The sequence below is a fragment of the Anopheles aquasalis genome, chromosome 2 (genome assembly GCF_943734665.1).
Source record: "Anopheles aquasalis chromosome 2, idAnoAquaMG_Q_19, whole genome shotgun sequence".
Taxonomy (NCBI): Eukaryota; Metazoa; Arthropoda; class Insecta; order Diptera; family Culicidae; genus Anopheles; species Anopheles aquasalis.
The window spans coordinates 41,817,357-41,830,000 of NC_064877.1; the positions used below are offsets into that span (position 1 = coordinate 41,817,357).

At 48.6% G+C, this 12,644-nt stretch overlaps 1 protein-coding gene across 9 annotated transcripts in view; it reads left to right on the plus strand.

The window, feature by feature from the left end:
- The window catches only part of LOC126572030 (polypyrimidine tract-binding protein 2), a 252,267-nt gene that overhangs the window by 97,775 nt on the left and 141,848 nt on the right, over positions 1-12,644 (plus strand). For 7 of the 9 annotated variants that reach the window (XM_050231043.1, XM_050231045.1, XM_050231046.1 and 4 more), the window contains one exon: positions 339-359. The exons of the other annotated variants lie outside the window; for them this stretch is intronic. In XM_050231043.1, coding sequence (XP_050087000.1) covers positions 339-359 — 21 coding nt within the window. The remainder of the gene's footprint in view (positions 1-338; positions 360-12,644) is intronic. 9 annotated transcript variants of the gene reach the window in all.

Genomic DNA, 12,644 nt, shown 5'->3' on the forward strand with positions numbered 1-12,644 from the left:
TCTCTATCTCTCTCGGTCTCTTAGAATCTTTATAATAGTAACTCTAAATCTATTTTACTACCCTCAGCGCAATGCTTTACTTGCCCTCCGCTGTGCCCTTCTTCTGTCTTTCTTGTTCATAGTTTGGCTTCACCACTGGCTTCACCTCTGGCGGTAGTTCTGGCGTTTCTGTGTGTCTTTGTGAATCTCCCCACTTTCTTTCATCCATTGAATCAACCTTTCCACTTGAAGCCACCTATCACACGTCCGCGCCCGCGGTCCGCAGCGACGACACATTCCGGCGCCCTGATTGCGTTTGTTTTTCAACCCAGCCCTTTTTCTCTCGTTTCTCGTTTTAGCGGGGCCTTAATCTTTTCGAGGTAAGACATACTGAACGCTTAAATATCCCTCAGCGAAAGAGTAATACATAATTTTTGCCTGAAATTTAATTACATTTATGATATTCGTCCCAATTTGTCCCGATATTTGGTAGAAAAAATCGATGGTCCGTAGGTTCGAATTGGCAAAGGACTCTGGAATAAATCTTCGAAATATTCCTTTGATCACAAATTCTTTTCGCCCAAGAAAATTTTACAAAACGTTACAGTTATCGGTCTTGACTAGTCACTGCGTGTTATCTCGAAAGAGGAATAAAGTAGTTGAAAAAGAATTACACATTATTCCTGATGATATTTCTCAAATTCAAAAATGGTCGAATCCATTTCCTACGGATTTCCTTCCATATGCAAATATCCTGTAGTTGGCGATCAACAAACGGTAAAAGTCGCTTCGCTCTGATTACGAGCACAAGCTTGAACTTTTTCAATCGATACTTTACTCGATATCGATCTCTACAATAATCTACGGAGAAAGTGAATGGATTTCATATTCCCCAAACCCAAAATGTTTTTATCGTTTTGCCATTGTTTTTAGGTGAAAATCATTTTCCTAAATGTGCTCTTCACCGGCCACCAGCCAAATACCACTTCACCAGTTTGCATATTGTTGTTGAATTCAATCAATCGTTTAGACTTTTCGCCGTTCTGCTCAGTTCATCGCTAATCATGCCAACCATTCCCTTCTTCTGCACCCTTCAAACGAAGAGCGTTCTGAGAGCGGGCAGAAAATTGGCTCCGAACCGAACTGCTGATGATGTTGACCGGCCCCGGGATCGGTGGATGATTGAGCCACGATAGCTTCGGTCACCGGCGGATGGCCAATCAAACTTGAATGGCACGAAAACCGCAGGATGGAAAATTTTGCCAAATTTCCCAGCGCACGCCATTTGCGCGCCATTTCGTCTTTATCGCGTCCTGCTGGTGCGCTACCGCCGGGCGTCCATAACTCGCACACGGTGGACAACGAATTTCTCATTCAAATTTCGGCTTCGCAACGTTTGGACGAAAGTTTGGGAACGCTCCACCGCCATCGGCCCTGTGGTCGGTGGGTAGCGCGCCCCAGTAGCGATGTGGTCTCGATGGCGCGGCGTCATGTTTTATTTATGAAGCAAATTGATTTCTGCTCGCGCTTCGGTTCGCCCGTTTGTTGTTTGTTTTATGCTCTCCACGATGAGAAAAGGGACCGCCTTGGCGTCCGGTTGGCTTAATGCTGTTGCTTCTGCGATCCCGGGCAAAATGATTGGTAACTTTCCGACTTAACTGGTAAGCGACATAATCATCATCAGAAGCAGCAGCAGCAGCAGCAGCAGGATGTGCGATCGCGTGATACACCATTGTGCTTACCATTGCGCGAAGATTTGCTTTTTAATTATGAAAAACATTATCAAATGCTTGCGCGCACTTATCGTATCGCGAAATGAGAGAGCATGAAAAAAACAAGATAGAAAGAAAAAAAAAACTTTACCGTAGCGCTCTTTCTCTATCTGTGATACCTTTTTGCATAAATTACACTTTCCTGACACGGTCTTTCGTCCTTCATCAGCGGACCGAGCCGATGGTATCGCGGTATCGTGGCATCCACAAGAGACTGCGACGGTCTGTCAGTTAGCGAGAGAGACAGACTGCCCGTTATCACAGTCGATGGTTCTCTCGAGTCACATTTCCATATCAATTAGAATGAAAAATTATTATTTTCTGTCCCGAAACCCCTCAGAGCCGGTGACGTCGGTTGTGGACTGGCGTTTGGAACAGATGTCACGGAGTTCCGGAGGGTTCCGACTTTGTAACTGAAATGGTGGTTCAACTACTACTAGCCAGCCAACTCTCTTTAGTTGGACAGTAGCAGCAGCAATAAGTGGCGATGTTGAAGTGAAAGGACGTCACTTTGAGTGTCGCGGCAAAGTCCTTAGCATAATCAAGCAGAAGGAGCTTCAGATATTGGCCACTAGTACTAGCCCCACCTTCATTAAAGGATTGCCTTTTTTATTTACAAACGAGAACCAAACGAGCCTGAAACAGCGCACATTGACCAGAATTTAGCTAGATCAATTTGCATTTGCAAACAATTCATGTTGATTAAAGTTGATAAAGTAATGAATTGATTGGTTCAAGCACCCTCATCCCCAAATTTGCTCGTAGTGTGGGTGTGTGCGCTAACGAGCCACCACAGCGGGTGGTGGTGGAATGGCGAGTGTGTTCTCCTTCACCATTCTGTTCTATTCCTCCTGGCTGTCCGCCTGTCCAGAGTGGTGAAGCACCTCGAGTACTGCGTACAAAAGCGCAGCATGACGCCTTCTGCCGTTCGCTTCATTATGCTTACGGCAAAAACCGGGCAGCTGTGTGTTAGTGAGGAGGTGAAAGAGACGTAGGAAGGTTGGCAAAGTTTTGATTAATGAAACGTGTAATGATAGATAGCGCAGTTTAGTCAGTTGAGAAAGAAAAGCTCTGGCTGCGCCCGGAAGCGCATTTGGCTGCGGAGGGTGCTCGAGTCATGCTGGAGCGAACAACTGGAACACTACAGTTGTTGGCGTTTGCCCTGGTTCGTCAATCAAACTCCGTCGTTGCACTAGGCACGGCGAGTGACCCACATTAGTGCGACGGCGAATACTACGGTGCGATTCCTCCATTTTGGAAGCCTCGAATCGAAATGATTTGAATTTGCATTGCCACGTGCCTTGTCGTCTGTCGAGTGTTCCGAGGGACCCGGGAATCGATTTGGAATAGAAAATCCTCTTAAAATAACAAAACAAATTAGCTTCTTACCGGGCGAGTGAGAGAAATGGGCTTGAATGGGAGGGGACGTCGTTGGAGCTTATTCAGAACCTAGACCAATCCCCTTTTCTCGAGTTTCCGACCGAAAGATTGTCGTTCCGTTCCGGTTGTAACTAGGTCCTTTTACGGACTGGAAGGAACTGCGGAAAACTCGGCTTTAGCAAAAAGGTAACAAAACACGCCGCAGAACGGCTCTCCGTACGATGAAAGGGGTCTTCATCATTCGAACCAACCCCCAACCAAATATTGATTCAAATCGTCTTAAGCATCGACATTTTCTGTAGTGTCACTGTCGGTAGTGGTGGTGGTAATCACGCGCCCACAATATACTCGGGCCCTTCGGGATCGGGTTAAAGCCTTCATTCATCCCGCAGCTGGCGGAAGGGCTTAGGGGGCGTGTGCCGTCGACTCATTCCCGGGGAATAGGGCACGCATTAGCTTAAGCTGCCGACGGAAGACAGCGATCCAGACCTCGCTGCGATGCTGATTTTGCCGAAGAACGGCCGAATTCGCAAGAAATCAAACACACCTCGCACCAGGCATAGAACGGCGACGACGACGACGAAGAAGAGTTTGGGAGGAGGAAGGTGCTGAGCATCATGTTCTCGAACGTTCGAGGAACGCACCTTTTACACATGTTTCATGACAATTCTCTGGCATCAGCAGTCGGCGGCAGCAGCAGAAGGGATGAATAGCAAGCAACAGGAGGAGTAGAAGCATGAATTTTCATGAATCATAAAATTAGCATAGAAGTAAAGGTAGTGGGACGATTCCAATCCTTCTGTTGAAGAGTCTTATGACTGTGACTGAATAGTGAGTGGCGCCTCCTGGATGGTTATAATCGGACTAGCAGGATAGAGAGACAGCCAGAAACCCGATGGTGGTGATGTTTGATCAGTAATTCCATGTGTTTTCCATTGGAGTTTTACAGATGGGGAAAGCAACAGTTTAACGTCACCGTATTGAATGATGGTGGTGGTGAGTGGCGGTTAGGGTGGTATTTGCCCATAATATCAGCTGGGATGGATCCAATCACAGGGAACGTTTACGCTTCCACCCCGTTGATTGCATCATGGGAGTAAAGGCGGAACCCATAAAACTGATCCATGCTGCCAGTGCTGGTGCTGCTGATCCGTGAAAGACAATTGTAAATATTATAAAACCAATCCATTTCCCATCGATCGCGCTCTTTCTCTCGATCTCTGTCTTTCGTTCGATGTTTCTGCGAAGCTTCTTGTCTTCTACGCTGGCATATGTGTTTGCCCCGTCCGACCATCCATCTACCGACGTCTATCTATGTCTGGGTGTGTGCTTTTGGTGTATTTGCACACCGAGGAGACCTGGTGAAGGCCCCTAGTGTTTGATAGCGATATGCGCGAGCCGTCACCAACGAGCTTTTCTTGGACGGCAAAGGCGTCCTTCGATTTCTTCACAAACGAACAGAAGAAACGGGTTTCAATTCATGTCTTCACCTCTCAGGTCCTGCTCCTCCACGGTTCTTCTCTTCGTTGCAGAAGACACCCCGTAGCCAAAGCCATCTTGAGAGTGGGCTGATCCTGATGTTCGTACTGTCACACCGAATGGAAAACCAGCCGAACCAATATCACAATTCAAACATTTGTTTGATGGAATAGTAAAGGCAACGCCACGACGCCACGCTTAGGACATGTTAAACCATGGTGCTCCATGCTTCAATTGATCTCTTCGTCTGCCTCCCCGCTCGCCGTGTCTCTGGAATTCATAATTCCTTCCGGTACCCTGTAGCTTTGCTCCAGAGTTAAGCTCACCGGTAGCGGAACAGAGCGCTGCGACTCATTGTGATGGTAAGCCGCTACACTAGCTCGGCAGCAGAGCAGAGCCGTGAGCCAGCATTACTATCGCAACGACACTATAGCACAGCATGGATGTCGCCGCCCAGGTAAAGGATATCCGGCTCTCAGTTGTTGCACTACACTGTAATGTCCAGAAAGCTAGCCAGGATATCGTGGAACCGAATGTCCAGAAAGCCAAGTCCAAGGTGTGTGCTGCCCGATGGCCGAGATAGTGTCACACGACGAACGCCTGTATGTGTGTATTTGAATTCACCAGCGACACACAAAAGACTACCTTCATTTGCCGCCACTTCTTCTCTTCCGCTGCTGCCACTCGAAGCAATCTGGAGGATATCAATAACGGCGAGGCGTGCGATTGGAAAATCAATTGCTGACAACATTATCCGAATGTGTCTCTGCGGGAAGATCCGGTTTGCGAGGGGCGGAGCGAGTTGATGCTTTTGAGATACGTACCCGGTACCACCTGTCAGGATGGAAGCAAAAGATGGTGTGACGTCGAGCAAGGGGAGCCGATCCGGATGTATCGATACTCGATCGAAGAATCGAGGACATCCTCACGCCATCAAGATGTGGGAAAGAGGCCTTCTTCCGCTAGTGCTCCTTTTGCTTTATGTTTATTTTATTGCAATTTTTCTTAACCTGAACCTTGCTGGGTTGCTGAAGGTTCCCCTTCTCCGGCACTGGCGTTGGATCGCGAACGCGTTTCCATCTTTCGAACTTATCGTCGTTATTGAGGAGATGCCACCATCCTGCTGGGGATATACAGGTTTTTGGGGGAACGTTTATTGAAATGCTTGCGTGGGTGTGTACTTTAGCCAAAAAGGACACACAAGACGGGCTCGAGATGAAAGTGTCTCCGGAAGGACGCTCAACTTCTCTAACGGTGACATCGCGATACCAAAGGCAATTGCCTGCCATCGGCCAACATCCCAAAAAGGGTCTCATCCCGTCGTGTTATCATTCGCGACGAGGATGCATTGTTTTTGCTGATGCTTAACCTGCGGGCGGGATGAGGCACAAATCAAACAAATCTCGCTAGTAGAGGGCGCACGGACCTTGCGTCGGTTGGCGGTATCATCAATGATGGAAAGTGGTTTTGACGGCGCGAAAAACGCGGAAAAGCTTTTATGCCCTTGACAAAAGGCGTTGTGCGGCACGTGGAAGTGGAAGGTTTCCTGCGTGCGGCACACCTGCCGCTGCTTCAAACTCAACCCATTGTCTTGCCGTTTGATGCCGGCTAATGTGCGGTCTGGAGAGGCTGAAAGGGATGTAGAGTGTGTGTGGTAGCGATTGTGCGTTAACAGGAGAAATGAATTCCAATTCCAACGGTGGCCCAGGCGCGTTCCATGGTGGTGTAGTGCGCCACATGCCAAGTCGCGCGTCTGGTGGATCCTTCGTCCAGGTTGCTAACCACATCCAAACTCTTGTGAAGCTTCTTCAAGGGTTGTAGACGGCGAGAGTGCCATTTGGTGACGAATAATAGACGCACAAAGTTAAACAATAAATGAGACCGACATGGATTAGCTCTCCTGGGGCTCTGGTATTACCGTTTACTTGATTTGAGCTTCTTCGCTGCTTGTCTGTCAGATTGTGTGTGCTCCGGAATGATGCAGATGATGCTCGGTGTAAATCAATTAGAAATGAGCGCCATTGTTCCAGTCATGGCTATGTGGAAGCTACCTAAGGTAACACTGGAAATCAGGAGGACAGCAAGTTGAACCTAAAGCTGATGCTTCTGGAGCTATATCCTTCGTTGGTTTGGAAAGAACTGTCCTAGCTAGCGGTTTATCGGAGCATTATGCACGCTGCTGCTGCTGATGCTCGGACAAGCAGAACCACATGTCCCGAAACCAGGGTCGAAACCGAAGGATGAAAGCAGAACAATCTGGCGACCTGGACCTCCTCGCCAGCATCTCAAACTCCGTTAAACCGTGTCTCGATGGAAAGTGTCCGGAGAGACCGCTTCTCGTCGTCGTCTGTCGATGCTGGTAGGCCAAAATGGGTGCCCAAAAACGGACATCAAACGGGAGACCAACAATGGCATGGAATTCATATTTTTGGATGCCCCAGCGAGGTCATCTCACCGTACCGATGATAAGGTCTCGGTTCAAGTTGCTCTCTCCTTCTCTCTGTTTGTCTCTTGGTACAGTTCCGGAACGTTGAGCGTGGCCGTTCCGTGCCAGTTCTTCGGCCACTGGGGTTTAGTGTGTCAATGTGGATGTGTCGTCGTCGTCGTCGCTGTTGTTGATGTCCCAAAAATCCCGCGACTGTCCGGGGCGCGAGGATTTCTATTTCGCCGACCAACGCAAAACCATCGCGCCTCTATATCCCATTATCCCACCAACGAGGTGCCCCTAGCGGGTGGGGTGGATGGAGAAAAGATAAAAGAACTCCCGGTGGAACGGTGCGCGCGAATGGTCGCGGTTGCCCGGAGGTGACAAATCCGTCGACGACAAAGCTGGCTGCCTCGCAAAGCTCCTCTTCCTATGTCCTGTCCATTCCAGGGAAATAAAAAAAGGGAGGAGAAAGTCCGGACGTAAGAGGAGAAGGGAAGGAGAATCAGAAAAGGACGTTTAAAAAAAAGGCGGAAAGGAAGGTTAGCTGTTAATCGTTAAGAACAAGCGACTCGCTAATTCGGTGTTCCGCCTCCATCGTGGCTGCTGGCGCGGCTGGTAGTGGATGGCAAAATATGTTAATCGCCCTGACCCGGGGTGTTGGTTGGGTAGCTGCTCCCATGACCTCCGGTGGTCACCCAGTATTCGCTTCTATCCTTTTAGCGATCCTTTAGCATGGTGCCGGCCAAAGACTAATAGCCAGCGAGTGAGTGAGCGAGCTCTCTGCTCTACGCTGATGATGGTGGTAAGGTCTCGGAGCTCGTGACCTCCACCTGTGACGAGATCTGCATCATCTAAATCCCTTTGGCACCGGAAATGGACCGGACCCGAAATGCAGGGAAAAAAGTCCACACGAAGCATCCGTTCCATCCGGTGGAGGTCCCCGTTCCCGATTACATGATGGACGCCGGTGTCCCACATGTATGGGTGTGTGACGAGAGCGAGGAGCGTTGGTGACAGAGAGACGAGACAGACAGACAGATGGACAGAGGTCGAGCCGGATGGATGGACGGTAAAGCCCTCGTGAGCTAGGATATTCTGTGCCCTCTGTTCTGTCCCTCTGTTCGTTCCGGTGTGCCGCCAATGGACCAACCTGGCATGTGAGTGAGTGGGTGCGAGATAGGAGGACACCTTCTCTGCCCCATCAGCATGTTCGTGCTCGTCTTGAAAGGTGCTGCCTGGCTGGCTCTCAACCCATTGCTGGGGTCTCAGCGGAAGGGGTGCTGAGCATTTACAGCTTGGAGCGGATTTGTCGAGGTTATGTAACGAGGTGGCCAGGTAGACCCTGGGCTGATGCTCTCAGGGATGCCCAGGGATGCTTTTCTTTGTTTCCGTCACCTCGATTATTCATATGCATATCAGCGTGCCGGGTTCTTCGGTCTCCGGCTCCCTCTGGGACAGATGGAGACGACACGGGCCATTCTGTCACGAACGTCCTCGATACACGAACGAGGGCCCCCCTCAAGAGAAGGAGTGAAGGGCTTGGCTTTGGTGGGGGGGACTAGCCTTCACAAAAAAGCCGCCCTGCCAGCCAGCTAGTCAGCCACCGAAACACCAAAGGGACGACTAAATGGCTAATGGAAAATGCATAACTGCCAGCGTGCCCGGTTTTAAGTTCCCTCTCTCCCCATTATGGGCTAGACAGATTGGTAAGGCGCCTGCCTGCCTGACTTGACTACAGGCGGCCATCCTGGCATGACTGACGGATGATGAAGGGTGCGAGCACGCGCGCCCAACGCGGTCGGTCGTGGGGTGCTTTAAGTGCCGTGGATAGGATAAGATGCGTATCCCCGCTTTTTGGTGCGCCCTTTGGTGTGATCCCGTTGCTCTCTCCCGCCATCCTGGCATGACTGACGGATGATGAAGGGTGCGAGCACGCGCGCCCAACGCGGTCGGTCGTGGGGTGCTTTAAGTGCCGTGGATAGGATAAGATGCGTATCCCCGCTTTTTGGTGCGCCCTTTGGTGTGATCCCGTTGCTCTCTCTCCCTTTTCGCAATCCTCTACCCCTCGGCACGCGTTATCATCGGGCGTTATCTCGGTTCTTGGGGAGTTGATGGGGGTTGCGCCTGCTAAATGCGACTCAGCAGCGACCGGAAATCTGTGCCAAATGTGTGTAGGAGTCAAAGGGGAGGAGGGGGTTGTCCCGTGGCCGCTGTTCGCACATGAATCTTCGCGTGGCACCGAGGAGCGTCCAGCGTAGCACCCGTTGCCCGATGGTGTGCTGGCCGGAAAGTAGCTTAGCGCTGCAAATCCCGAATTTGTCGAACACGTGCCCAGGGGATTTGTAGTAAACCTTTTTCGGCGAATGGTGGGAGGTGTGTGGACCTGGTCTTTCTTTAAGAAGATTCATAATTTTTGGTGAAAAAAAAATGAAAGGAAGCGAGTTTTGGGAACTTCAAGTGCTTCAATTCGTTTCGTTCTAATGTTTCCGCTAAACGACTCGGTAGATTGATTTCCTCTTGAGTGCCGACGGTATAATATTTTGTTTCAATGGCTCGCGAATAGACACGCAAAAATGATTATTAGTAAATTCGAAAACTGTGGCGTAACACTCACTTAAGTTTACAGTTAACTAAAATATACCTCTCAAATATACCTTCAAATTATACCTCTCTTTATGTCATTAAATTGAAACAACCCATTAATGAACATTTTACCTGAGCAGCGATCTACTGGTACAAGAAAATATTCATCGATAACTTGCTTTTCTCACGCAAAACCATCGCAAATGTGATTTTAAAATGTACAGCAGGTGAAAGTAGTCATACCTCAGATAAAGCGGGTCACCCTAAAATACCTAATTAGTCAGAATGAACGTTAGCCTGCCGCGTAAATTAGGTGTAACAATCGAGTGCATGAAAATCATTAGTTGTTCAGAATAATACTAAAGATTTAGTTTGTCTCTCCCTTGCTTGTCTATTTGTTTGTCGTTTACTTTGATTTGCGTTTTGATTTGTTTTGCTAAATGGTTTGTTTGTTTCCGATTTTTGCGCGATCTCGTTGCCTAGAGAAAATTATTAGTTTCTTTGTGATTTCCGTATAAAATTTTCCTTTTTGATGTATGTTGTTAAAACTGTTTTGTTCTACAATTGCCACTTTACAACACGTACAACAATCACAGTTTCTGTTTCTGAACAACAGTTTCTGAACCGACGGCAAACTGGTCTCGATTCGTTTCGTTTGCACTTTTGTAGTCGCCGAATATTAAACCAAATTAGTGTTAACCAAACGAACAAAAACAATCAAATAAGAATCGTTCAAAACTCCCCATAAAATCACTTGCGACGAAATAGCGAAAATATGTACATAATCATTCCAACTAATCGTTAGGATCCACTCGTTTCCATTGTCGTCGTACAAATCACCGAGGTTTGCAACAGGCGAGTTCTCCGTCCAGTCGGAGGGCCACAAAAAAGCCCCAAAAAGCGCAACAGTTTCAAGCGATAAGCTGTTGCTTCAGCAAAGCAGTAGCAGCAGCGGCAGGAGTATGCCCCCACCTTCAATTAGCTCAATCGTGTGTCACGAGCTGAACTTGGCGAGGTCGTTTCGTTGGAGCCAACGTCACGTCGCAGGAAGCAACAGTATTCGCTTGTTGCTCTTCGGCCGCTTGTTGCTTGCGTAAGGACACCCTCGGTGGCGTTGAAAGCTCGACCTGAGTGGAGCTCTAGTGGAGCTAGATGGGTCTGGAGTGTTAACCTGTTGTTCGGGACGAGGGAGCGAGATGTTGCAGGCGAAAGCTTTTTACCAACGTGGAGACATTTCCCCTCCGGCGAAAGCTCCTCTTGTGACATCCTGTTGCGGATGATGTCACGATGATGCAGGTACGATAGTGATAAGGAACGGAGCACCCCACGGCCTTTCTCTCTGACACTCACGATGACAACACTGATGATGATGATGATGATGATGATGGGGCTGCTTTTACAACCGGCCGTTGTCCTTTTCTAACGCCGAATCACGGAAAGCGTTAACGGTTCGGACACGGTTCGGTTCGTGGTTCCTTCGGTTTATCTATCCGGCACGGGCAAACGGCAAAGATCCGAAGTATAGTCCCGAGCTTCCGTGCTTCCGTACGATGTCTCGGTTCGGCTAGACCGATGATGTGGTTCAACGTTCGCACCGGAACCAACATTACATGCTTTCGGGGTACAGGTATGCTGAGCTACAAGTGTTTGTAAGGTGGCACTGTTGAATGAGTTTTCACCTGGCATCGGGTGACCAGATGGGGCCATGCTGAGCACTCATATTGTGCGGTTTGGGAGGAAATTACATTCCATCCGCTAGTGGGTTAGTGGAACCCACAGAGAATGCTGTCATTTTAAAGATTTCTAGACCTACGTCTATGCTCCAAGCTCTGGTGTTTTTTAATGGATGTAAGTATGATAAAGAAGTTGAGTGTCTATCCTGAAACACGTAATTTACTCGAAGGTGCGTGTATTGGTTGTAAAATGAGCTATTTAATTCGATTCGAAGGTATCAATCTTGGATCAATTTCACAAAATGTGCCTCTATACCTTGTCAATTGTAGCTGCAGTAATGCAGATGATTTTGTAAAACATTCTCAAAACATCGACTTTATCGCTGGATTTGGCTCCCTTTGGAACCTTTACAAGGATATGCTGCATTAGTACGACAGATACGGCACACGGTATTAAATAATTGATTGTATCATAAAAATGGCAGACGACGACTTAGTTCATAAAGTGTATTTTAGGATGTATCCATTGTTGCAAACTTGCTACTTACAGTTAGGTCCTGGGAAATTTTAAGTTCAGATTATTACCGTTGGTACTCTGGATGCCTGGTCTTTTGCATACTCCTTTTTATCCTTTGTTTTACTCCTTTTATTCCACTTCAACATAGAGGTATCGACACTTTGCTATTAAGATCACTATGACGAACGATCAGATCGCTCGGAACGGTCTAAGATCGGCCCATCTGACGAACACAGGAGCATGTAAACATTTGCAGCGAGTGGCCTTAAATTGCTGCAACTGCAACACACTCAACCTGAAGCGTGGGGACATTCGAGCTCCCCCGTGGTCTCCACGATCGGAGGCTCCATGATCATTGCTGTGCTGATCGCGCAAAACATACGAAACCCTTTGGGAACACTCGCGGCCGCTTCTGCTGCGGCGTGAGTACCGTGTGCGTACCTGTTCATGTATCTACCGTCGTGCGTGCGTGCGTGCATGCTCCTGTTACTGAACGCATCGGGTACATAAGATGTATTATTCATGACCGCGCGTGTAATATGTGCCAAAGCGCCCGGTAATACCGAGGACCACTCGTCGTATCATCATCATCATCATCATCATCGACGTGGCAAGCAAGTGCTATGTTGCGGTTGCCTGTGTCTCTTTCACTCTTCTCTCTTTCTCTCTCCGCACGCGACATACAAGCCAGCGAAAGGCTGCGTTCTTGACAGGCGGAATCACCGGTTGGTGGGTGGATGGGTGGCTGGGTTGGGGATGGTTGAAGTCTAGAGTCGGCGCACTGCCACACATACGGCGTTGTTCTGTGCTGCGTTGCGTTTCCCACACGCACG